This window comes from Ochotona curzoniae, unplaced genomic scaffold (genome assembly GCF_017591425.1).
Source record: "Ochotona curzoniae isolate NIBS_2020 unplaced genomic scaffold, NIBS_Ocur_1.0 scaffold_4506, whole genome shotgun sequence".
Lineage (NCBI taxonomy): Eukaryota > Metazoa > Chordata > Mammalia > Lagomorpha > Ochotonidae > Ochotona > Ochotona curzoniae.
In genome coordinates this window covers 73,813,373-73,837,530 of record NW_024467119.1, presented here as the reverse complement: position 1 = coordinate 73,837,530, position 24,158 = coordinate 73,813,373, and the positions used below count along the sequence as shown (strand labels likewise).

The following is a 24,158-nucleotide window of genomic DNA, read 5'->3' as shown; positions in this document are numbered from 1 at the left end:
ATTGGAGGCACTCTACAAGGTATAGGTGCAGACAGATTTCTGGAAAAGTCAATGAAAGTACAGGCAGTCAAAGCAAAAATAAACAAATGGGGCTATATCAAACTAAGAAGTCTCTGTACAGCAAAGGAAATGGCTAAAAAAGTAAAGAGACAATAAAATAGAATGGGAGAAAATGTGCGCAATGCACAATAGATAGGGTGCTAATATCCAAGATTTACAAAGAGATTCAAAGCCTCAACAACAGCAAAATGAACAATCCTGTGAAGAAGTGAGTGAAGGAAGTGAGCAGGCATTTTTCAAAACAACAAGTTCAGATGACTGATATAGGAAAAAACATTCAGGCTCCTTAGCTATTAGGGACATGCAAATGAAACCACATCGAGGCTCCACCAAACTCCAGTGAGTTTGGCCTGCATTTGGAAATCTAACAATAATACCTACTGGTGTGGATTTGGGGAGAAAAATGCCCTATCCTACTGTTGGTGGAATATAGACTAGTGCAGCCCATTATGGGAATCAGTATGGAGAGGGCTAAGAGAACTGAAAATTGATCTACCTTATGATTCAGCTATCCCATTTCTGGGAATATATCCAAAGGAAATGAAATCTGCATATGAGAAAGTGACTTATTATCCTGTGAAGATGTAGAAACAACCCATATGTCTGCCTCAAAGAGAAATGAATAAAGAAACTGTAGTATATCTACTCTATGAATTATTACTCATCATTAAAAGAATGAAATTCTATCATAAAAAGGTACCAGCCTGAGACTATTATGCTTGGTGAAATAAGCAATCCCAAAAGGATAAATACAATATGTTCTCTTTGATATAAGGCAGCATTCATGCAAAATACTAAACAAATGGATATATAGGTAACCAGGTATTAGATTAACTGTATAATGGAGACTAGCATACCAGGAAGTGAAGAAAACATTGCAGTATGCATTTCTGCTCTCAAATAAAAGGAATACTTGTAGTAAAACTGTTAAATAAATTTGACAATACAATTCTAGATTTTGTACCATTGTCTATACTTATAATGAGATCATGTGGTCAAAAAATAGAATGTTGGACTTGTGACTGTTGCTGAAGGACTATACTATTGTAATAATATGAGGAAAAACTTGGCAAGGAGAATGGGAGGAAAGGGGACGTGGAGGGTGTAATCTCTATACCTGCAAAACTGTTTCATGGAAAATCATAATTTAAAAAGTGAGGGGAGGATAAAAAAGACTTTTCCACTGATCCTGAGTCAGATTGCCCCAGGATTTTTCATGAACAGCTTTATCTTTGGGGTGTGCAGAGAAATCTTCAATAGCTTAGTGAGGAGTAACTAATCTTTGTGTCCTAACTAGTAAGATATATGTGAGTCTGAGCTGACTGTTTCCTGTCTGATTCTAATTGTCTCTGTCTGTCTAATCTAATAACTGGGGGGGAGGAGCGCTCCGGAGCAACCCTGATCGTCATTGCAAGAGAGGGTGGGAAGTTTACTGTTCTGTTTCTGAGGTCCGCTCAGGGCTCTCAGCTATTGTTCTGATGACATTAGATCCTGTGAGGAAGGATCTGGGCATCTTCCATCCCATGTGGGAGATCTGAAAGGGAGTGGATGACCTCAGAGTTCTTGGCCTACAAGGGCACTCCAATTCCCCGTGGTCTCCTTGGCAGTTGGGATATAGCCCTTGGTGCCCATACTGATAGTCCTTGGTGAGGATCCGGGAGTCTGCAAGGTTGGGATACAAACCTCCTCCTGTCCTCCTGTTCCATTCTGTGGTCGCCCCCCACTCTGTGCACATGACCTCCTGTTAAGAGACTGTCAGGATCACTCTTGATTCCCCCTGTATGTTTTAATAGCTTTGCTACTGTCTAATGCTGATTCGAGTTGTTATCTATAAGTTACATGATATATTCTTGATAGGTTATACTTAATGTCTTCCACACTCATTCTAGGGAGATCGAAGATTTCTCTGCTCTCCCGACCCATTACACAATAACATAGGGTATTAAAAGTATATTAGGTTTTACAGTTCTTTGATGTAGATCATAAGCAGTCTGACTCACATTGACTGTTCATTCATTGGTTACATCACAATATCTTATTGAGTGTGATGCAGGCTATTTGAGGTTGAGATAATTTACAGGTACTATTTTTCATATTGACATCATTTTATCTTAAATTAAGGCAAACATGTGGTATCTAACCTTTTGGGATTGGCTTATTTCCCTTAGCATAATGGTTTCCAATTGGGCCCATTTGGCCACAAAGAACTGCATTTCATTTTTTTCTAAATCTGTATTGTTCACCTTACATAAGTAAGTTATAAAAAAAAAAAGTATGAGATGCTACTTTACTCCAGTTAGATTGCTAATATAAAATATACAAAAGATGACAAGAATTAGAGCATGAAGAAAACAGAATACTTCTATAATTTAGTTGATAATCATATAAATTAGTGTGTTCTTTGTGGGAAGCAGTATAGAGGTTCCCCAAAGCACTGAGAACAGAACTATGACCCAACAGCCACACTGCTGTGCACATATCCATGGGAAATGGAATCACATGTGGAAGACACACATGCACTGCCCTGTTTATGCAGCTCTACTGCAATAATCAAGAAATAGAATAAAGCTTAAGTGATCATCTATTGATTAACAGATTAACAAAATCTAGTCCCTATACACCATGGAATACTATTTAGGCATAAGGCAGCCAAAATCTTCACATTTGGATGGAACAGAACATTAAGAGAAATGAACCTAACACAAAAGGCAAAATGAGTCTATGATGGTCTCATAGAAGGTCAGAGTGTAATGGATGGGCCTGGTACCATGACCTAGTGGCTAAATCCTTGCCTTGTAAGCACCAGGACCCCATAAGAGCACTGGTTTATATTCTGGCTGTTCCACTTCCATCCATCTTCCTGCCTGTGGCCTGAAAGGGCAGTAGAGGATGTCCCAAAGCCTTGGGACCCTGCACCTGTGTAGGAGTCCCAGAGAGGCTTTAGATAGGCTCAGCTGCTTTTCTCTGTAAATCTGCCTTTTCGATAAAAGTAAATAGATTTAAAAAAATGTGGAAATTTTGATTAATGGATACTAAATTGGAGCTAGCTCAAGTAGCAAATTCTGGAATTCTGTGATAAAATCTTCCGTGATATTTTCTGGTGATGTTTAAATCTCTCATGTGTTTTGAAATATTCTCCATGTCCTGTCGAAGTATAAATAATGATGGCTAGTAATGTGAGCTCTAGAGTTAGACTCTCCAAGTTGGTATCTCATCTCCATTACTCACAGTATGTGATTGTCATTGTACCATGCATGTGATTGTCTCTGTACCATGCTTTTGTGTGAAGTGGGGATCATAACAGTAACTTATAAAAATGTTGAAAGGTTTAAGAGAACTATATGCACAGCATTGAGAATAGCACCTGTTGTATATTTATATGTGATTATAATGAGAAAGTGTATTTTTTTGTCTCACTTGCAGTACTATTTTTGGTGATATTTCTTTCTGTTAGTAGCACAAAGATTTCTTTGTATTTTCCCAAAACCAGTACTTTTGTTTCATGTGTCAAAATTTTGTCTTTTTTTAATTCATAAATTTACCCTTAACATTTCCTTTCCTGTTATTTATTTGGGTTTATTTCAGTTGTGTATATTTTGTTAGGCTTTTTCCCCCTGCCTCCTGAGTGGAAAGCCTCCTTCACTTGTGTGAATTGCTACTGATTTTTATTAACTGCACTGACATCTGTAAGATTCATTTTGAATCTTCTTCAGGGGTTATTTTTTTATTCAGACTCTTTTTTACCTTTCAATTGGCTTCTTCAAGGGTTATTTTTTATTCAGATTCTTTCTTCCTTTCAATCCCAAGTATGTGAAAAGTTTCATAGTAGTTTCATGTTTAGATACTGAATAAAATAGTTACTTTTTTGTTGCTACTTATTTTGGTTTGTAGGAGGATGCACAATTGTGGGATAAACTTGTGCTCTGTTCATGTACCGTATGCCATCAGTTTATTAATTTTCAGTATAACATGACATGATCAGTTTTTAAAAGCATTCCTATAATCTTTTTTCTATAATCTTCTGAAAAAGTTTATTAAAATCAATTTCTCCTTGTTCTGGTAATTTTATATATTTTTGGCTGTTTTAGGTTATTTGTCACCTGCTGTATTCTCAATAAGTTAAATTTATAGGAATTTCTGATAGCCCTGTGACCTTTTACTTTTTTCTTTCTAAATTTTACTTTCTGTGAAACTGATCATTCTATAAGCATTTCTTTTGTTGGCACTCACAGTATTATATGGGAATAAAGAAGAGATGACATGTTACACGCCAACTATTTCATGTTCTTAGAAAGGTTTCAACTCAGGAATCTTTTATCTTCCCACAAACATTTCCTTTTATAATGTTCTTCCCAGTGCGCATGTATCTGTTTTCTAAATGTTTGAAATAGATGCAATAAGATTAGTATGGCATTCAAGAAAACAAGATATTTATATGCAGTTATCTGCCCAAAGCATCAAAACAATCAGTTTGCGTTTCCATTTTTGTCGTTCTTGGTGATGTCCCAGGAGTTGGGTCAGTGTATGTAGAGTCCCCAGGAATTATGGCCTCACTCTTCCTATGTCAGTAAGTAGCCTTTTTGTAATGGTAGTTAGAGTACGTACTGAAAGATGTGTTCCTGTAGTTTATGGTTTAGCAGTTATCTTTTTGGCAACTAAATGAATAATAGGAAAAAACATATTGTGTGCTTTTTAACAGGGAAAAGGAAATGTTTAGTGAAATGAACTATTCTTGTGAGAAACAAAAACTTTCAGGAATGAGCTCAGCTGGTGCCCTTCAGTAGTCAGAACTTAACTCTTTATACAACTGCAGGTTTCTCACCCAAGAGGTGAGGGAGGTGCAAAGGTATTGCATTGCTAATAAAGACGTGAACATGTTTGTATTCAGTTTTAGTTTATCTAATTTCACTCTGTGTTTTTTAAACATGTTTTATTTCTCTTAAACATTTTTTTATGTTGATAGCTCAATGCACTCTATTTTTTCTCATCATTTAAATACTTTTTAAAGTTTTATCAGGGAATACGTGTTTGGAGGGAGCAACGTTAGAATAAATAAGACAGAACTGTAAGATGTAAAGATTTGATTGGTTTACTTTTCCTGAAGAAATTTCCTCATGCAGTTGCTTAATATGTAAGCTTTTTCTTGAAAAGGTTAAAAAAAGTTCTAATCAACTTTTGTACATTATGTAGAACTTCATTTTCTAAACTCTGCAAAAGAAAGTTTCATATTTAATGGGAAATCATGAATTATTCCATTTATTATCTACTTCCTCCTTTCAAAGACATGATCTGGATAAAAGGCGGGGTGAATAATTTCAAAAAATACAATACATTTTTAATGGGAAGGTGCAAACTACAGATTCTCATGACTATTAGCAAGTGGAGAGGAAACAGAATTTTACTTGCAAAACTCATCAAACTCTTGCAAAGATAAAAAGTGTGACATACTTTAGGAGAAAAAGAATACAGGAAGCTGAAGTTTTTACCACACCTTGTTGTTTTTACTAAGTTTGGTCTTTATATCTCCAGTTTTCCATCTTTATTTAAAGTTTGATTTTTAAAACTTAATTTATATGGAAAATAGATCTTTTATTTGCAAAGATGTGTAGAGAACTGAAAGAAAAAGTTAGATGACAGCATTTGGTGAAAAATTTTCTTGGTAGTATTTTTAGGAAGGAAAAAAATAGAAAGCAGCATAGAATTGTATTTCAAAAAGAGTGACTTATTTTGCTTAAAATCTTCTATTAATAGCAGTGCATTAGTAATGATTAGTAACAATTGTACATATATGACTAGTAACAGTTGTACATGCTGATTAGACAGAAACATTCATTTGATAAGCTAGTGTGTTCTGTTCACATGTGTTTATACCCAGTTAGTTGTAGTCATAGATACCACCCTCTGCAGTCCTCCGTTTTTGCTTAGGTTCATCTGGTCATAATATGAGAAAGCACTGTGAAGGATTATGTTACTTATTCAGACTTTTAAAAAATCATTCCAGCTCAGTGTAAAAACTGAAATCACTTTTAGCTTTATTTCTCAGCTTTACAGCTTCTGTCTGTCCTATAGTTTAAAGTTACAGTGTAATTTGGAAAAAAGAGTGAGATTCTAGCTGTTCACCTCAATTAGCCAAAGGTGCCTGAATTCCTGTGTTGTCATTCTAGTTGAAAATTAGTTTCTCTGAAAATGTGTCTTTAAAAATAATTATTCCCTGTATTTCCACATCAAATCTTTGGTTGAAAACCTTTCTTCGGAAAATAAAAATTGAAAATAAAAATTGTCTAGAGAGTTTGAGGGAAATAGACAGTTATAAAAACAAATGTGTAAGTAGTGCTGATGATGCCAGATTTCTAAGGAACAATTTTAAGAATCTTTGGGTTTTTTTTTTTTTAAGAATGAGTGATGCTAAATTGCTGCACCACAGCTACACCTGGACAAATATTTGGTAATGCTTTACAATGACGGATGAATAGTTTGTTCACTTCCAATGGGTTACAGTCACTTTACTTTAAATATTTAATTCAGTGTGATTCACCTGTGTAATTTTTCACATAATATATGCATAAAATCTCCTCTAATATATGTGAATGATGGAAATATCTTTCCTGCAGTAGACAGATATTCTATATATTATAAATAAAATCACCCATGCTGATATGAAGTCTTAATATGTTCATCTTTGCTGATCAGATTTTTATGTATTTTATTTGCTGTAGAAGCTATACTGGTAAGTATACTATTTATGAAATATTACAGGTGGAGCCCTATTTCTTTGCTGTTATTAGATTTTTAAATTAAATATTGAATTTGAATTAAATCTTTTCTAAATGGTAGTTTTCAGTGTGTTTCTATGTGTTTAAAATGTGAAGTCTGAATGTAAGTTTCAGTTTTTATTGTTATGAAAATGTATAATATCCAAAAATATAAAGCAAAGCATGTATGTAATAATTTCCTCTAAAGATTCATATTATTGAACATAAAACTGCTTAGAAAAGCACATAGAAAATCTATCCCCTAATCTCCCTAGGGTTAGGTTCTATTTATTTATTTTTTTAATTATCAAATTAGCCTGAATATAACCAAATTTAAAGTGAACCAAAAATATTACCACATTATTCTTATTTTGCTTAATATTCTTTTGTTGATTATTCAGTTAAAGATGAAGTCATTTATTTGGGTAGTAATTTTAATGAAATTTAGAAAAAATGTGAATCAATAAATACGTTAGTGCTTTAAGGAAGTTAAAATGTTACATATTGCAATTAATATGGAGGATTTTATTTAAAATTATATCAAAATATAAAATTTCTACTCTTAACTACTGCGCAATACTTAACCCTTTCAGAATTAGTTACATTTCACAAAGAAAATATATTTTTATAAAGGCTATGACATCAAAATGCTTATTATATGATTAGCTATAATTGCAATACTGCGAAGAGATTTTTTTGGTTGAAATGTAAGTTTGTTAAATTTGTCTATGTGCTGCAGTGACTATGTTCATTCAATGTAAATTATTTAAGGAAGTTCTGAGAGATTTAGGAAAATTAATAGCAATTTTCATTTTAAATACTAATTCTATTTTAATAGCTAATTAGACTAAAAGATGCTTTTGATCTAAATATAATGAATTCAGTATTTTTGAGATATTAACATGTAATAGTTAAGGTAGGTCCTACCTAAATAAGCAGGCTTTATCAGCTTACTTACTTTTAGTGGATATACTAAGGCTCTGAGTGAATATGTTTTGCTGAAATCATCACATTTTAAGCTTTTAATAGACATTTTATTTGCATGAATATAAATGCATCCTTGAATATATGCATGTTTATTTATAAAATGTTTAATTTATTTCAAAAGTGAAAAATGATTTGGAAGCTTCATCTGTGCTGTGCCACCTGCCCTGTTTTCGTTGTTAATGGTTGAGCACTGGTTAACTGAGCTCAGAGAGAGTAGTATATTCTACTGTTACCAAAAAATTAGAAAGAAGAACTTGCGTAACTTTATATTTATATTCTTCGTGCATCGGCTTATTTGCATATCAATTAAAATATCTGTGCTTAGGTGGATAATGAAAATTATCAAATTAGCATGATCTGACTGCAGTTTGCTATACTTCCAGTAGATGCCCCCAGAGACCAGTCAACTCATTGGAAATCCTTTAAATTTGAAAATGAAGCATCATATTGGATTTTTTCTTCTTATATTTTAATTAACACAGAAACTAAATTGAAGATTCTTAAAACCTTAACTCTCCATGAACTTATGAATTTCCAGAGCTTGTTATTATTATGGTGGCAATAATATTCTTAAGCAGTGTTCATCTCTACTCTGATAAATGTTCAAAATCTAAATGTGTCAACTTAAGAACACTGCTTTCAGTTTGAACTGTAGTTCTGAAAGTTTCTAAAATGAAATCGCTATAAATCCAGGTTGGGTTTTTTTTTTTTTTAAGATTTTTAACTTCTTTCAAAAAATCTACATATTTGTGGGCTAGGAACTTACTATATCATTGTTTTAGCCTTGAGGAAAATTATTTTTTTCATAAAAATTATAAGACAGACTCAATACCTACAACTTTATCAACTAACATGTTTATGGCAGGAAATGGCCACTTTTTTTTTCCCATGTTAACTTTCTGTAATATCTATCTGCACTGAAAGGTATGGTTAAAAATGGTGATTCACTCCATTCCACGGAAGTTATATTAACTGAAGCTATTTAAGTATTAATTTAAGTCAATGTAATTATCCCATAGGTAATTCCAATAACATTTATCCTTCTGATATGAATGTAAGACTGTTACAACTGACACAGATAATCCACTAGTGAATTATAAATATCAACCTAATGGAATAAAGGTATTATCCTGAGTTTTGAGTTTATCATTGTCAGATTAAATAAAATGTTGTGATCTCCTTTTAAATGATTTCTTTTAAATGCTTTTGAATTATTTTACTAAATGTGAGGTTTCACTTTGGTGTTATCATTTCTAATTTAAATGTGGAAAATGTACTAAACATAGCAATCTTGTTTCAATGGGCTAATCCTTTTTCCCCAAAATTCGATTAATAACACCTTTAAATCCCTTTGAAGGAGTCACTTAGATAACTAGTGGCGTTGCAAACAATAAAATAAGTTAGTTATATCTGTTCATCTTTTTTAATAATTATAAAAGTACATGATTTTATCCTTTTAAATGTTTGTTGTTGTTGCTATTTATTTTCTTTTTGTTAGGTTTTACACCTGCAATTGTGAGTAAATGTATTTAACTTAGTTTTTATGGATGCTCCTGGGCTGTCTGCTCCTTCCGTTTAAGGAGGGAGATTCTCTGGGGGAGTGAGAGAATGATACTGATTTGTTTTCTCAGTCCAGTGGATTCACATGTATGAAGAGAACAGCATTCAAACTGAAGAGTCACCCTGGCATTTTATTTCAAAATAACCTTAACTTCCAAAACAAAACAATTTTTTGAGGAAGAAATACAATGTCAAATGCTTAAACAGTTGATGCAAATAAACAGAACATTGTGCAGAAGAAGGAAAGATGAAAAAGCAGTCATGTTTGATGTGGGGAAATGGCGAGATTGTGGAATTTACAGACAAAGAAAGCTGGAAACGAATTCCAACTCTGCCAGTTGGGAGCTTGTATGATCCTGGGCGATTTGCAATCTCACTGAAAAGTCTGTTTTGTTTAAACTGAATGTGGAAATGGAATTTTAGAATTGCTGTGTTTTTTAGGATTGATATCTGCACAGTTGTGTGATGCCTGACATGTTGTGGGGTCCCTAATAAGTGGAAGTTAATATAAAACATTGAAAACAGAATTTAAAGTGACACATTAATTCTGTGGCTGTTTATAAGTAGGCATGTTTCCCACTGCCACTGTGCATTTCACTTCTGTGGAGTTATGGCAAGTTAGTTAATTTTGCTTACCTTTACTCAGCTTTATTTAGGGTCTTGCAAGTTTCTAGAAAAGTTTTAATATAAACTCAATAGTTAGCCGAATCTCCATTGTATGGTGCTTTTAAGTGGCAAAAAGACCAATATGAAATGTGTGATTACTTAATTCCATTTTAGAGTCTACCTCTCTCCTGTTGCCTCCATGTCCAGTGCAGCCAACCACTCCATGTCCAGGGACCAACCACTTGAGCCTTCACCTGCTGCTTCTTCAGGATGCACATGAGCAGGGAGCTAGAATTGAGAGCAGAACAGAGACTTGAAGCAGGTGATGGTCAAGTGGTTGTATCTTACCATGCTGTGGATTGCTTGTTATTTAGGGAGTGAAACAACGGAGGAACCCCTGTGTCTGCTCCTCAAAAGCAAACAAACAAAACAAAGACAAGCAAACAAACAAAACAAAAAAAGCAAACCTTATGTCCTAAGAAAATAACAAGTTAATTTAAGGTCTTTAAGAAATCTCGGTGAAAGCAGGGGCTAGATGACAGCATTTGTTCTTAGCTCTTGATCTGTTTCCTTGGGATTGTATTTTCCTGTCTGGCTCTCTGGTCCTAACCAGTACACTGCGGACATCAATACTGCCTTTAAGCCACAGGCATTCCACCAGGGCCCAGAGGTACATTTCAAAGAACAAAGTGTACAGAAGAGATACCAATGAGTGATTCCCCAGATATGTAAAAATAAACATAGAAGCACAAGGAAGATGAACAAGAAAGACAATATGATACCCAAAAGTAACATGATAATTTTACATTAATACTAGACTGTGAACACAATGAGACTGAAGAAATACTTTTAAAAGAATTTGATATGATTCTAAGATTACTGAAAAACATAAAGAAGCAATTACATTAGATAAGGAGATTTGTACATGACATGGATGAAAAATTCTACAGGGAAATATGCTGAAGAAAAATTAAACTAAAATGTCAGAAGTGAAGAATTTAATGTCAAAAATAACAGCAGGGAGATTCAAAAACAGACTCAAAGAGGCAGAAGAAAGAATATCTGAGTTAGAAGACAAATCTTGAAATATCTCAGACAAAAATAAAAAGAAAAATCAGAAGAACCAAGACAGTGGTTCAGGAACTCTGAGGTGCCATGAAACAACCAAACACATGTCTTTGGCATTCTGGGAGGAACAGAACAAAGAATTCAATGAAATACTAGTAGCAAGTTTCTCCAATTTGGAGAAAGCTTTGGGCATCAAAGTATAGGAAGTGCATAGAACTCCAAATGGGCATGATCAGAAAGATCTTTATAGTGACATAGTATAGTCAAATTTTCAAAAATACCAATAAGGAAAATATCCTGCCTGTTTTGTTTCTAATGTTCGTATGTCACCAATCTCTTCCTTTTATATTCTTGTTTTCTTATATACCTCAGATTTGTGGCTAATATAGTTTGGGCAGTTTTTTAGGCTTGTTTTTTAAACACCAGGTTTGAAAATTAGTGGTGCAGCCTCACAATCCCTAGTGTTGTAGGTGTATCATTTCATTTGAGTTCTTGAGGAGCATAGTGATAAAGGTGGGGTGCACAATATTAATAAATATTTTTTAAATGACGAAAAGCTAATGTCTGGGGAGATTAGATAAAGTTGTGTTGAATATATGTGTGTTCTCTTGATCAGCTTTTATTTTTTCACTCCCCATGAAAATTACCAAAAGCATCACATCATTACAGTGGTTCCAAGTATTATTCTCCTGAAGAAATACAGAGTAGTGTAAAGTTCTGCATTTGGGCCCAGCACAGTAAACTAGCAGCTAAAGTCCTTGCCTTGCACCCGCCTGGATCCCATTGGGGTGCTGGTTCCTGTCCCAGCAGCCCTGCTTCCCATCCAGCTTTCCACCTGTGGCCTGGGAAAGCAATCGAGGATGGCTCAAAATCTTGGGACCCTGCACCTGCATGGGAGACCCAGAAGAAGCTCCTGGCTTCAGATTGGCTCAGCTCTGGCCATTGCAGCCGCCTGGGGAGTGAATCAACGAATCAGTGAATCTGTTTCTCCTCTCTGTATATCTGACTTTTCCAATAATTAAAAAAAAGTCTTCATTTTACCATCTGATATTTTAATTGAATAATAGCCATGCACAGCTGTCATCCAAAAATATTGCTATTTCTTAAGTAGAAATCCCCATCACTGCATACTGTATACCACTCATTTTTACATTTCTTGGGCATGTCTTCCAGCTATAATGCAAAGTATACAAGGGGTTGAGCCTTTTTGGTCTAAAGCAGTGTTGGAACTCAAAAGGTATCATTTGAATAAAGTGTAATATTCACTTATCACTTTTTCCACTTTCTTTGCATGTTACTTATTATTTCTTAGAAGTGAATTTCTAACTCAGCAAACCACCACTAGGTTGGTTGTAACTGAAAATAATCTAAAAGATAAATTTGGTAATGGAGCTCTATAAACGTTTTCTGCATGAATGAATAGCAAATATGCATAATACACAATGAAAATGCTGGCTATAGAGCAGATTATGTTTGTAGATTAAATGGCAAATTTTTTATTTTTGCTTGACACATTTTGTTTTTTTTCTTTGTGTGTATGTGAGAGATGCTAGTGTGTCAGTCTGCTAGCTTATCTGTGCTTTTAAAGGGAGCTCAGTCATGAAACCGATATGCTTATAATTTAATTTCATTAAAATTTCTATTAGATAGGTCCAAATATTTTTTATTAAACTGAAGCTGTCTCATTATAAATGTTTGAGACGCAGTTCTTTTGGTAGTTTTCAGTGCTTTCTCAGAAGTGAAAAGCACTGTGTGATCCAGCCTACAGTTATTAGAACACAAAAACACTGTGTGAATTAGCAGGAATAGAATAAAGCTTTGAGTGCTCTCATTGTGCTCCCAGTCACAGGAACTCGTACAGGAAGAACATCTGTGTGGATATGCTGCGGAACGGTTACCACAAATCCTTCACTGAGCTCTTCAGTCTCATGGAGCAGTGGGATGCCCTGAGGGAGACAGCGAGAGTGAGGTCCCTTATCTGGCAACAGAAGCCCTTGGAGGAGCAGCCGGATAAACTGGACTGCTTTTACTACTACCTGACCAGGGCTGAGGCTGCAGAGAGGAAAGGTAAGCCGAAGGAATTGTGGGGCAGGCACAGTGGGAACAAGGCACTGAGCATGGCTGAAGCAAACTTTCAGGTGGTTCCCTGATTTTTGGAAACTGTATTAATGGATCACATGATAGGAAGGCGGTGCTGGGTTAGGCGGGGTGGTGCTGTGCAGACACGGGGATGTTCTGGTGATGTCATTCTAAGGTAGGAGAGATGACGCACAGCACCCCATTTCAGCTCCAGTGCTCTCTAGTGGGTTGGGATTTTCCGTAATATTAACAGGAAACGTATTCTGCGTATTGACTGTCACTGAGGGGATATTATCAAAGAGCACTGTCACTTAAAAATTACTCTGCATTTCCAGATTCAAGATCATTAGCTGTGGGGATTTTGTCCAGAAATCTGGCACTGAAGTAGCTGGATTTGATCCCCCGTTCTGGCAGCTGACTCCACATTCCAGCTAATGCTGAGTCGGGAAGGCAGCTAGCAATACAAATAGCTCAAGGAGATGGTTCCCTCCCACCCACACTGGCATCTTAGGTCCAGTCCCAGGGTCCTGGTTCCTGCTGCTCTGGCCATTGGGAGTATTTGAGGAGTGAGCCAGCTGATGACAGTTCTGAGTTCTCTGTGTGTGTGTCTTAACCTCTCAAATAATTAATTCAAATTTATCTTTTGAAGTCCAACTGGTTTGAGTCAGTTGATTTCCATTAGTGAACTGTGAAAACCTGCAGTTTACCGATGTGAATAAACTTCTTAATTTTCCAAGACATCAAGGTTTTTCTCTTCTAAACCTTTCCAGGAAGTTAATTTATGTCGGACATTGAAGAAAATCTCTTAATTTTACTATTATTATATTAATATTGTGTTTCCTAATAGCATATTAGCCATTTTAATTGGTCATCTATGGATCAAAGAAAAAAAAGGAAATCCTAGAATTTGTCACATAAGTTTGATATTCTGAAGTATTACTTTCTCCAACTTTCTGGGTTAAAATTGCAGAGGACTAAAAAAAAAGGAAATCTTAAGTCCCAGTAGGACAATGTCTGTACTTCCTGTCAGGCCTCTCAATGGAAAAACAGAGAGGGAAATGGCAGGCACTGTAAAAGCAGTAGAGGAGCCTCTGTGTGTTTCTGCCTGGGTCCTAAGCTGACTACAGAGTGCGACATTAGCCAAAGATGTGGTCAGCAGAACAAGTCAACATGGGTATGTGGCAGAAACGTGGGAAATGAAATACTGAATTGCAGTACTAACTAAAAAAAAAAATCTATTGGTGAACTTTAAGATGAATTTTCATTTCATATCTCAAGAGGTTAACTTTTGTAAATTGCTATTCTAAAAAGCTTACATTCTGGTATTAGCTTACAATTCCAAAATGGTATTTATCCTGAAAGTTGAATTGGTCAATATAAAATTTGTCTATTTTTCATTTGTAAGTTGAATTTCATCATATTCACTCTTTTTGATACAAAGTAGCATGAATATGACACATTTCTAATTTGTCAAAAAGTGTAATAAGTGCATTATAAGCTAACATATCATAAAACATTTTATAATTACATGTAAAGCATTTAAAATACCAGATAGTCTTTTTTGAGGTAGAAAACTCTTTAATTTATAATCATCTATTAAAACAAAATTACCTACATGTATGAATAAAAATACTTCTCCAATGTCAAAACAAAGTCCAAAACTTGAAGTTCCCGAGTTTATGCAAGTGGCCAGAGCAATGAAAGAGTTTCATTTCTTCATGGGGAAGCTTATATATTCATAGCAACAAAGGTTTATTTGTTAAATGAGCCAAGATTATCTCATTTAGAATAATTGTTCTGTGAGGTAATTTCCTACATATAATGTGTGGTTGAAAAATAATATTTTTAAATTATTGTAAAGATGAATTTACCAGAAATATTTTGGATGAAGCACATACAAATGTTCATATGTTTAAAAAAAAGCAATGAGTTATCTTTTCCCACTTTGTACACATGAACTTCACTGGGGAAACACATGACTTGAGTTAATCCAAAATGTTCCTGAAAATGGGATGTGTACATTGATTCTTATTAATTTGAATTAATACTGAGCATTATAATACATACACACATAAGTGTGTGTGTGTGTGTGTGTTGTGTGTACAATATTAAGATCTGTTAGTGCAGTCTCAAGTTTCCTACCCATATGGTCATGGGGTCTGAGACAATTATTCTGAAATAATGTGTTTCAGAGCATTTTTGGTGCTTCTTATTGGAAAGACCATCGCTGTTAGGGTCACAATGAAGTTCATTTCATCAAAGCTATGGCACTAAAAAAGAAAAAGTAATCTCAGGTTAGTATTCTCTCCTGGGATGTCCAGGACCACTACCCAATATTAATCAAATTATTTTACGAAACATCATTTGCTCATTTGTTTGAAGAAAATTTAAAGTCATATGTAAAGTAAGCTAGTAATTTCTTTTTGGATTATTTCCCATTTCTAAAAATGTTCTTTGTCCTTAAAAATTTCCCATTATCTACTGTTGTAAATCATCTCTATGCCATCTGCAATGTTAGCATTGGGGCCTTAAAGCCCATGGGACTGGGGAAGAGATGGCAATAATGATAATGGGTAACCAAATCAATATATGATTCAAACATTGTTTCCAGTTGACTTTTAAATTATTGCCAAGGGTTAGACAGCAATTTTCCTTTCTAATAGCATTTGTTTAGGATACACAAACTAAACTCCACTCAAGACTCAAGCAGAGTTCCACTGGATATTTATAGCTTTTATATAAAGCAGAACAAACAGAAAAATATCTGGGGAAATTCATTTCTGAATTGCCAGGTGAATTTGCATTGAAGTGAAGCATGTTGTCTTATGACTAGACCTATCAGAGCCTTTAATAAAGCTGGCCAATGCACTGAGGCAGAGAAATTAGCCAAGAACACTTGTTAAATTTATTTCATCCTGGTATCTGCCTTTCAGAGAGCAGGAGAGATCCTGATTTAACTATATAATAATATAATTGATTTTTCTGTTGACATTCCAAGTGACACTTCAAGGGTGTGCTCTTTAGCTCCTTAGAATAGAAAGAGCAGACATTTGAATTATCCAGATCCAAAACGTAAATATTTTCTTTTATTCTTGATAATCTAAAAGAAGTTCTAGTTTTCTCTAGAAAAATAAGTTAGCTGACAGGTAGTCTTTAAATATGACATCTTTATAGTAAATGAGAAGATATTTTAAAAAGTTGAGGATAATGGGATTAAAAGATGTTTATTGTGTAATAAAAAAATTGAAATCCATGCATATGTATTCTTTTTTAAAAAAATTCATGGAAATGGGCATACTAAAAATATTCATACATGGCTTTTAAACATTTTTGCACTATATTGAATTTATTTTTAAATTCCCTTTCATGGACTTTTGAATTACTCTCATCTAACTTCTTATTTTAAATAATATTTTAAAATGCTTTTTTAATAGGCTCAATAACAGAAAATGAAAACATTTTTACATCAGGCTATTTTTTACAAACTGTGTATATGCCTTTTATTAGTAAAATGGGAAAAGATAAATGACTTAATTCTGAAAATAGTTCATCTATATTCAGTAAGCGATCCACTAAGGACAGGCAATACTACAAAACAGACGTCTAGTGGTCTACTATTATCAGGCAGGAAGTTCCAGAAGGAATGCTAAGGCTCGGGGGAAGTCACATGTGACTGCAGAACGTGTGTTGGAACTAACTCAGTCACGTTCTGTTTCACCTAAACATTGCCTATGCTGAGTGTCCTGAAAACAAAGAATGGCTTGCCATGGTCCTGGTTCCTCCCCAAATAAGCTTTTTTAAAAAATCGTTTTGCTTTGAAATAAATGTTACTTTTATGAAGAAGCATATGTACAAGTTTGGCCTAAGGTTAGAAATTTCTTTCAAACCTTGGAATGATTTGTTTCCAATTCTTTTTAATCTGTAAAAGTACATTTTTAATGATTGGTTAATTATAACACTACACCTTTATTGCAATTTAGCCATTCAAGGAAGAACGTGTGCAATGATTAAAATAAGACTTAGCACATTAATTAAATGTTTGGTTTTATATAAGTATAACCACATTGTTGACATTTAATACTGCTGTAGCACCTAGATTGGGGGATCTACAATAGAGATTGCCTGTGAACAGAAACGGTGTCTAACAGTATTGAAACAAAGCTTTTGCGACTGACAGTCAGGGATTGAAAGTAGCAACCAAAAACACTCACCTCCTAAATTACATATTTCAAGTTATATAGGCACAGTAAAAATTATTTCTTCCATGAACATCATAACTTCAATCTATGTTTATGCATTTTCTCAGGAAACAGTATTGTTTTCAGCCTTTTTTACTTTTGAACTTCTTGATGTTAACCAGTGGACAATATTGTTCACACTTCTGACCCCTTCAGGAATGCATGGGTTAACACTTCCTGTAGTAGTAAAAACTGTTATCAGTAAATTCTAGTAGATCATAGTTATCATAAAAAGAAATCTTCGGAAGACGAGCCCAGAGACCATCACATTTTTTTAATTGTACTTTCCACCTCTGTGTATAAAAGTGAAAAATGTTGAATTTGTTCATATTCAGTATTAGAGCAGGATTTATAAAAGTGAGATGCAATTTATTAACACAAAGAATTCCGTTCAGGTGCAATGTTGCAATAGAGTTGGTTGCAATAGAAACTGATTCACAATTTATTAGTACACTCCTTTTTTGTATATATAGGTCAGATGCCACTCACTTTTGGGAAAACACCTAGAGGGGTTTTAAATAATAAACTGACAACTGTTGTGTGAAAGGGGTAACTAACATTTATGCATTTTCAGCAAGGAAAAAAAAAAACCCCAGCAGTGTAGCAGTGGATCTTCCTCTCTATTCCTTTGTCCTTATTGACTTCAGTTGCCAGTACTCCCAAGAATCCTAACATTGCCAGAAATCTGAATTACTGGAAACATCTCTAGAAAGTGTATGGAGTGTACAGGGCCATCCTGTTCATGGTTTCTTGCACCTATCAGTCCCATGAATTTAGTCTGTTGTGGGTGAAAAGATTGTAGTATGTCCATATTTTTCCCACTTCCTCATTTCTGTGATGCTTATGCCATGGTTAACAAACAATGCTGCCTCTGCAATCTAAATACTTTTCAAAAAGTATCAATAATACCACATGCTCCCTTCTTGCAAAAGAACTATGCACATTGCTGATAGGTATTAACCTGACCTGTTTCTTACACATCATCTTTTATTTCAACCAATACGTCAATGTCTAACATGTTGAATCTTAAGAAAAAATTGTATTAATCTGCATATTTTAAAATAATAAGCTATTTCAACAGGGAAGCTTATTTTTTGTATGTTGGTTTGCTTTTCTGAGTAATTATGCTTTTAAGGGAAAATAGGAGATGCATGTCATGATATGGATCTGCCCTTCCAAAAGCCTGTGCCTTGAAGAATCTTTCTCATGCACATTATGGTTTTTCCCCCCTTTTAAAGAATACTTTGAAGATGTATACAACAATTTGTATGCTCTGGCCTGTTACTTCAATAATTCTGAGGACAAGTGGGTGAGGAACCACTTCTATGAACGATGTTTTAAGATTGCCCAGCTGATCAAAGTTGATGGTGGGAAGAAGGAAGCCGAGGCATATGCACACATGGGTCTTCTCCACGAGGAAGATGGTGAGTGGGAACTTCCCCTGGGTTCCTTGAATGTACTGTGAAAGATGCTGAGATCATGCAACCAGGGAGTACCTTGGGGGCTGAGGAAAAGACCTAATGTTGTAATCTAAGGGTGTGAAGTTTGGAGATCAAAATGCTTGTGCTTGTGATGTGTGAACTTGGGTAGAACATTCTTTGCACAATGTTCCATGAAGAAGATTCATTGCTGGGCTCCTGTATGAGTTCTCAGCCTAGAACTAGCAATGGTATCCTCATTAAGGCATTCCTTCCACCATTCTCATATATCCCTCAGGCCATGCTGTATGCTTGTGGATTGTTTTGTTTTCTTTCCTGGCAGCCCACTTTGTTGATTTTAAGTTATTACTCTATGAATGTTATTATCCCCAAAGTGCTTGGGGAAAACGCAAAAGTATATTGCATGATTTTCCAAATGTCTTGCGCCACCTATATATAAACCAACACTCACAGATTAAATATCATGCCAGTATGAAATTCAATATTACACACAGTATTACCTTAAGCAAAAGTTTAGAAGAAAAGAACTAAATGTTGCTAAATGTTCTATGATGGTGGATCAAGAATTGCATATAAGAATTTAAGAGTTATAACTATTTATGGAAGGATGGTGTATAAATATGGCAAGAAAATACATGGAAAGATGAAAATGTCTTATCATAAACAATGATACCTGTTTCTTCAAAAGTAAAACCTGTTTAACGAAAGAATTTTGACTTTGGCATTTGGTTAGATTTGAAAACATTTATTATTTTCTGGTTAGACTTGCATGGGACTTTGATGAATGAAAAAAAGAATCAAGAAGTAGGGCTTTACTTTAGAAAGTGGCTAGTAGTAAGGTTATAAACTAAGCAAAGCAAAGGAGGATCTCCAAGGTGGTCAGGGCAACTTCATGCAGTTAACCCAGGGAGGTACCATAAAAGTATAGAAAGTGTGCAATCAGACAGCTTGAATTGGAGGAAGGTGTGAGGGAATTCTCACAAACTGGTGTGGGGTTTGGAAGATGGGTAGACTTTAGAGAAATTGGAACCTGTTCTTCAAGTGGAAACTGTATACATAGAAACATAATTTTGGGAACAAATAAATGAGAGAAGAAAAAAAATCTACTCAAAGTAGGAAGTGAATTTCTGAGCAATGTTGTGGAATCAACAGAGATGCCAGCATACAGAGTTTGGAGATACACTGTTGGACACTCAGGGCCAGAGGAGAAATATGGTCTAAAAGTGTATGATGCAAACTCTGGGGAAAGGGGGAAGTGGAAATGTGATTGGGTATGAGGATGCTACATGAAAGAACACCTATTTAAGAGAATGCACTTAAGTGTTCCATTGCAGTGCAATTTACGATATTGCAAAAATCCAGGATTAGTTAACTCTGTGAAACAACCTTTATTCAATAGCATTGCGCTGTCATAAAATTGCAGATCATAGCAAAATACAGCTATTCATTCATCAAAGACTGATCTAGAACCTGGAACCAGGGGTTAAAGCAGTGAGCAAATTAAACGAAATCTCTGCCTCACAGTTTACATTCTGAAAAAGATAAGAAAAAACCCTAACAATAAATAGGTACCTAATATAGAAGTAAGTAGTAGTAAGTGTGATGATAAATAGTGAAGCAGGAACAACGGAATAGACAATGCTTCTTTCACATATAGAGTGTTCGCTTATTAGAAGGTGAGGCATGAATGAAATAAGAATGAGCTCTGAGGAAATCAGAAGCAATCAATTCCACAAGCAAGTAAGTGCACAGGCCCTGAGACCCCTGCCTGTGGAGCATCTGAGCATGCCCTGGGAACAGGGGGAGGTCAGTGGGCCCGCAGCTCAGTGGGTAAGGCTGGGAAAGGAAGGAGCTGTAGACACACAGGCTCGGGATAGATCCCATGAGAACATGGAGCCCAATGTGAGGACTTTGGATTTTAGTTCTTTGGATTTTGTTTGTATTAAAACCCCCAAATATGTATTGATTTGAGAAACATTAAGAAGAAAAATAAGATACGTTGTAAAATATGTTTTATATATATTTATATTTGATGTATCTATTATACAACATAATTAAGTGTATGTCTATTTTCTATATATTTTATAATCATGTATTTTATATGTTTTAAATATAGAACTTGGGGCTACACTGATAAAAAATCAAGAGTGGTCTTAAGGACAATCAGATTATTGATTTTCAAAAGTGCAGTATGAATATTATGAATATTTCTACAACTTTTATTCCTAAATTTTACTGTAACAGAAACATATAAAACAAATATTCTCTAGATTGCCATGTAACCCATCTCCAAAAATGTTTTGTCTTACAAACTGAGACGCCATGCTCAATGAGTCCTCAGTTTCCTCTCTAATTTTGCAGTTTGTTGAACATATTCCTATGGAGGATTTAGACAGCTCTTACTTTATTAACGATTTAGGCACTCCTTCAACCATTCTTGAAGTGTCTCCTGATGATGATGCCCATATCATTTCAGTTTTAGACACACAGGGCTGAGAGGAGCATAAGCTTAGAAATTATCAGTGGAGTGGTGCTGGTATGAAAGTAAATTCATGTTCTCATTTTAATGCTCCATCATACAGCATGCTAATATTAACCCATAATCCATAATAAATAAAATGTTTTGGAGGTACAGAATTGGTAGTTTTGTCTTTGAAATCATTTTTTAGCTAGAATGTATTGTTTTGCTTGGGAAACACTTATTGTGAGATATTACATATTTTTGCCCTTAAAATATGCATAGATTATAGAACCAGGCCTTTATGGCTTGATGAATAAAACTGAGCCAGTGTTGATGGAAATTCTGGAGAATTGCAACATCACTGGAAGAGTTCAGTTGTTGTAGTTGGGTAGAATTTGTGTGAGAAGATTGAACTAGTAGTATCAAAACATGAGGCTAGAATGGAGTGAGGACTCACCTGGCTGTAGTGTTCCCACTGAGGCAACCATACTGTAGCTTCCGCCTATCTGACCTGATTGGTCCAGACAAGCAAATGGAAGCCCCACAGCAACAGCTAGGCAGCAGCTGTGCTCAGGGACAGGTGGCAGCTTCCTGATTCACGGGTGCCCCCATTCAGGTTAAAAGAGGATATTAGCTGGCAGATGGCAATGGGCTGGTTGTCAGGGCCCAACCAAGCAGGCTAGAGTCCAGGGCAGGGCTCCAGCCTCCTCAGGGAACTGTAAAGCAAATGAGGTACATGAGCAGACCCACAGTCACGGAGACTAGGCACATGGCTGCAGTCAGGGGTAACGCTCAGCCCACTGGCACACATGTGTCCAGAGTCTCAGCAAAGCACCCTGGAAAGAGCACAGATTCAGCTCCCAATTGCTGCTAGAGATGGGGTCATGCTATACAGTGCTGCCTGGTTCCTGTTGGTTCCGGGCTGGGAGTCTTGTTTGTCAGGTCACTTATCTTCAGGCCTGTAGCCAGAACAACAGGCATAATGTGGTTGTAGACTGACAAACACTTGCAACCAATCACTGGCTGTAAATCCTCTGTGGTCTTGTTTGTGAGGATCCTAGATAAACAACGCACATGGGAAAGCTGAGTGAATGCACTGCCTGTGGAACACTGAAGAAAGTTCTCTGTCAATAGGAAATCAGCACGTTCTTTCAGGAGCAGCACCCAAAAGTCTGAACATGCTGGATGGTAGACCTAGGAGAGAAGACTTTTGAAGAGACACAATTAGGGACATGTCAACTCCTCCCCAGTGTGATCTGAGATTGAGACACAATAAGCAAGATGAAGTCCCAGAGCCTTCAGTCCTATTCTTCCAAGTCAGCATCAGCAGTTGGATTCAGCTCTAGCCCCTTTCATGGCATGGTGAGAGGACTGAGCCAGGTTTTGTAGCTGGTTACAGCTTTTTTAGTAGGCAGACAAGGGGGAGCAAGCCGGTGGCAGGGTTCCTGATATCAGCAATCCTAGCTGACGAAGTACTGCATTTTCCTTCCGCTTTCCTCCAGTAATTTGGGAACTAAGTCTTCTCTGGTGGTCTCAAACACTGAGAATAGCTGGTTTCCATAGAACCTTGAAAGAGGCAGTGACTTTTTATGGGAAACTACACTGAAAGGACCATGAGCAGTTAATTTTAATTCCTATCCACTATTTTGTTCTGTGTCTCCTCCCTCTATTTCTATGTGTGTCTTCTAATCTTGTCTCCCACCACACATAGCACAAACTCATTACATGGCAAACCATTGTCTTCCAGTCAAGTGATGGACTTTGCTGTGGGCAGCTAGAAGAATGATTAGACATCCTTCTGGACAATAGACTCTGGGTGATGACCTCTGTGTACTGAGGATATTCACTGGAAGGGAGACCTTTGTCAGCACAGCTGATAAAGTAGACATCTTCCAGTTCAAAAGAATATTACCTTAAATATTACCATAGAGGTTGAATAAGGTTGAATAAGGGCTAACCAAGATGTACAGCCTCAATCACAAAGTCCTTCTTTCCAATGACTGGAACTGAATTTATCTGTTTCTACAAATTATCTAGCTACTGGATAGAAGCAGAGGGTTCTACCTATACCTCACGGACAGCAAGTAGAATGAAGGCAATACTATCCAATCTGCTTACCTTTGAATATCAGGACTGACTAGCACCTTTCTGTCGAATGAAACATAAAAACTGCAGTGGGGTGAGTCTGGGGTGAGTCCCAGCAAGGGTATGTGGGACCTTGGGGCTCACATCCAGGCAGGCAGAGTGAGCCTGGGGATTTCCCCATGTGTTTCCTCCCTGCCAAGGTAGGGGGAAGGGAGAGGAGAGCTCAAGGTGAAGAATGACTTCTGAGTGACTTCCATTGACAAGACCACTGTACTTGCAGGTAACTGAGGGGAGTTGAGACTGACTGTGGACCAGATAGGGCTGGGATGTAGCATCCAACAGTAAATACTGGACTGGGTATAGATCAGTTGGAAAGACCACTGTTCTTATCAAAACAGGAGGCAGACTAAGTCAGTCTGGACCGAGGGCCCACCACTGTGTGCAGGATCTGCCACTGGGAGATCTGATATAGGAGCTTGGGGAATTCCTTTGTCAGAATGCTACCCATGCAGGTAAGAAACAAGGCTGGGAACAGCACAGGCCAGGTTATAGTAACCCACTGGTACATGTGTGGCTCAGGTCTGGGGACAGACTAGTCTAGGCCAGTTCATAATACCCATTGGAGGATCTGAGGACTAGGACAGGGTATAAAACAGGCTGAGCAGACCATAAACCAGCCAATTCACATTAAGATTTGCACTAGGGGTTAGCTGGGTTGGGTTAGGCTGTAGCACTCATCAGCATGAGCTAGAACAGGGGGCAGGGGTCAGGTCAGTTAGGCTATTGCACCTGCCAGCAAATGCCAAGGTAAGGCAAGCTGCGC

At 36.2% G+C, this 24,158-nt stretch overlaps 1 protein-coding gene across 1 annotated transcript in view; it reads left to right on the top strand.

The window, feature by feature from the left end:
- Positions 1–24,158, top strand: part of TTC29 (tetratricopeptide repeat domain 29) — a 207,464-nt gene that overhangs the window by 18,568 nt on the left and 164,738 nt on the right. The window contains exons 3-4 of the mRNA XM_040967032.1: positions 12,877–13,100; positions 18,589–18,774. Coding sequence (XP_040822966.1) covers positions 12,877–13,100; positions 18,589–18,774 — 410 coding nt within the window. The remainder of the gene's footprint in view (positions 1–12,876; positions 13,101–18,588; positions 18,775–24,158) is intronic.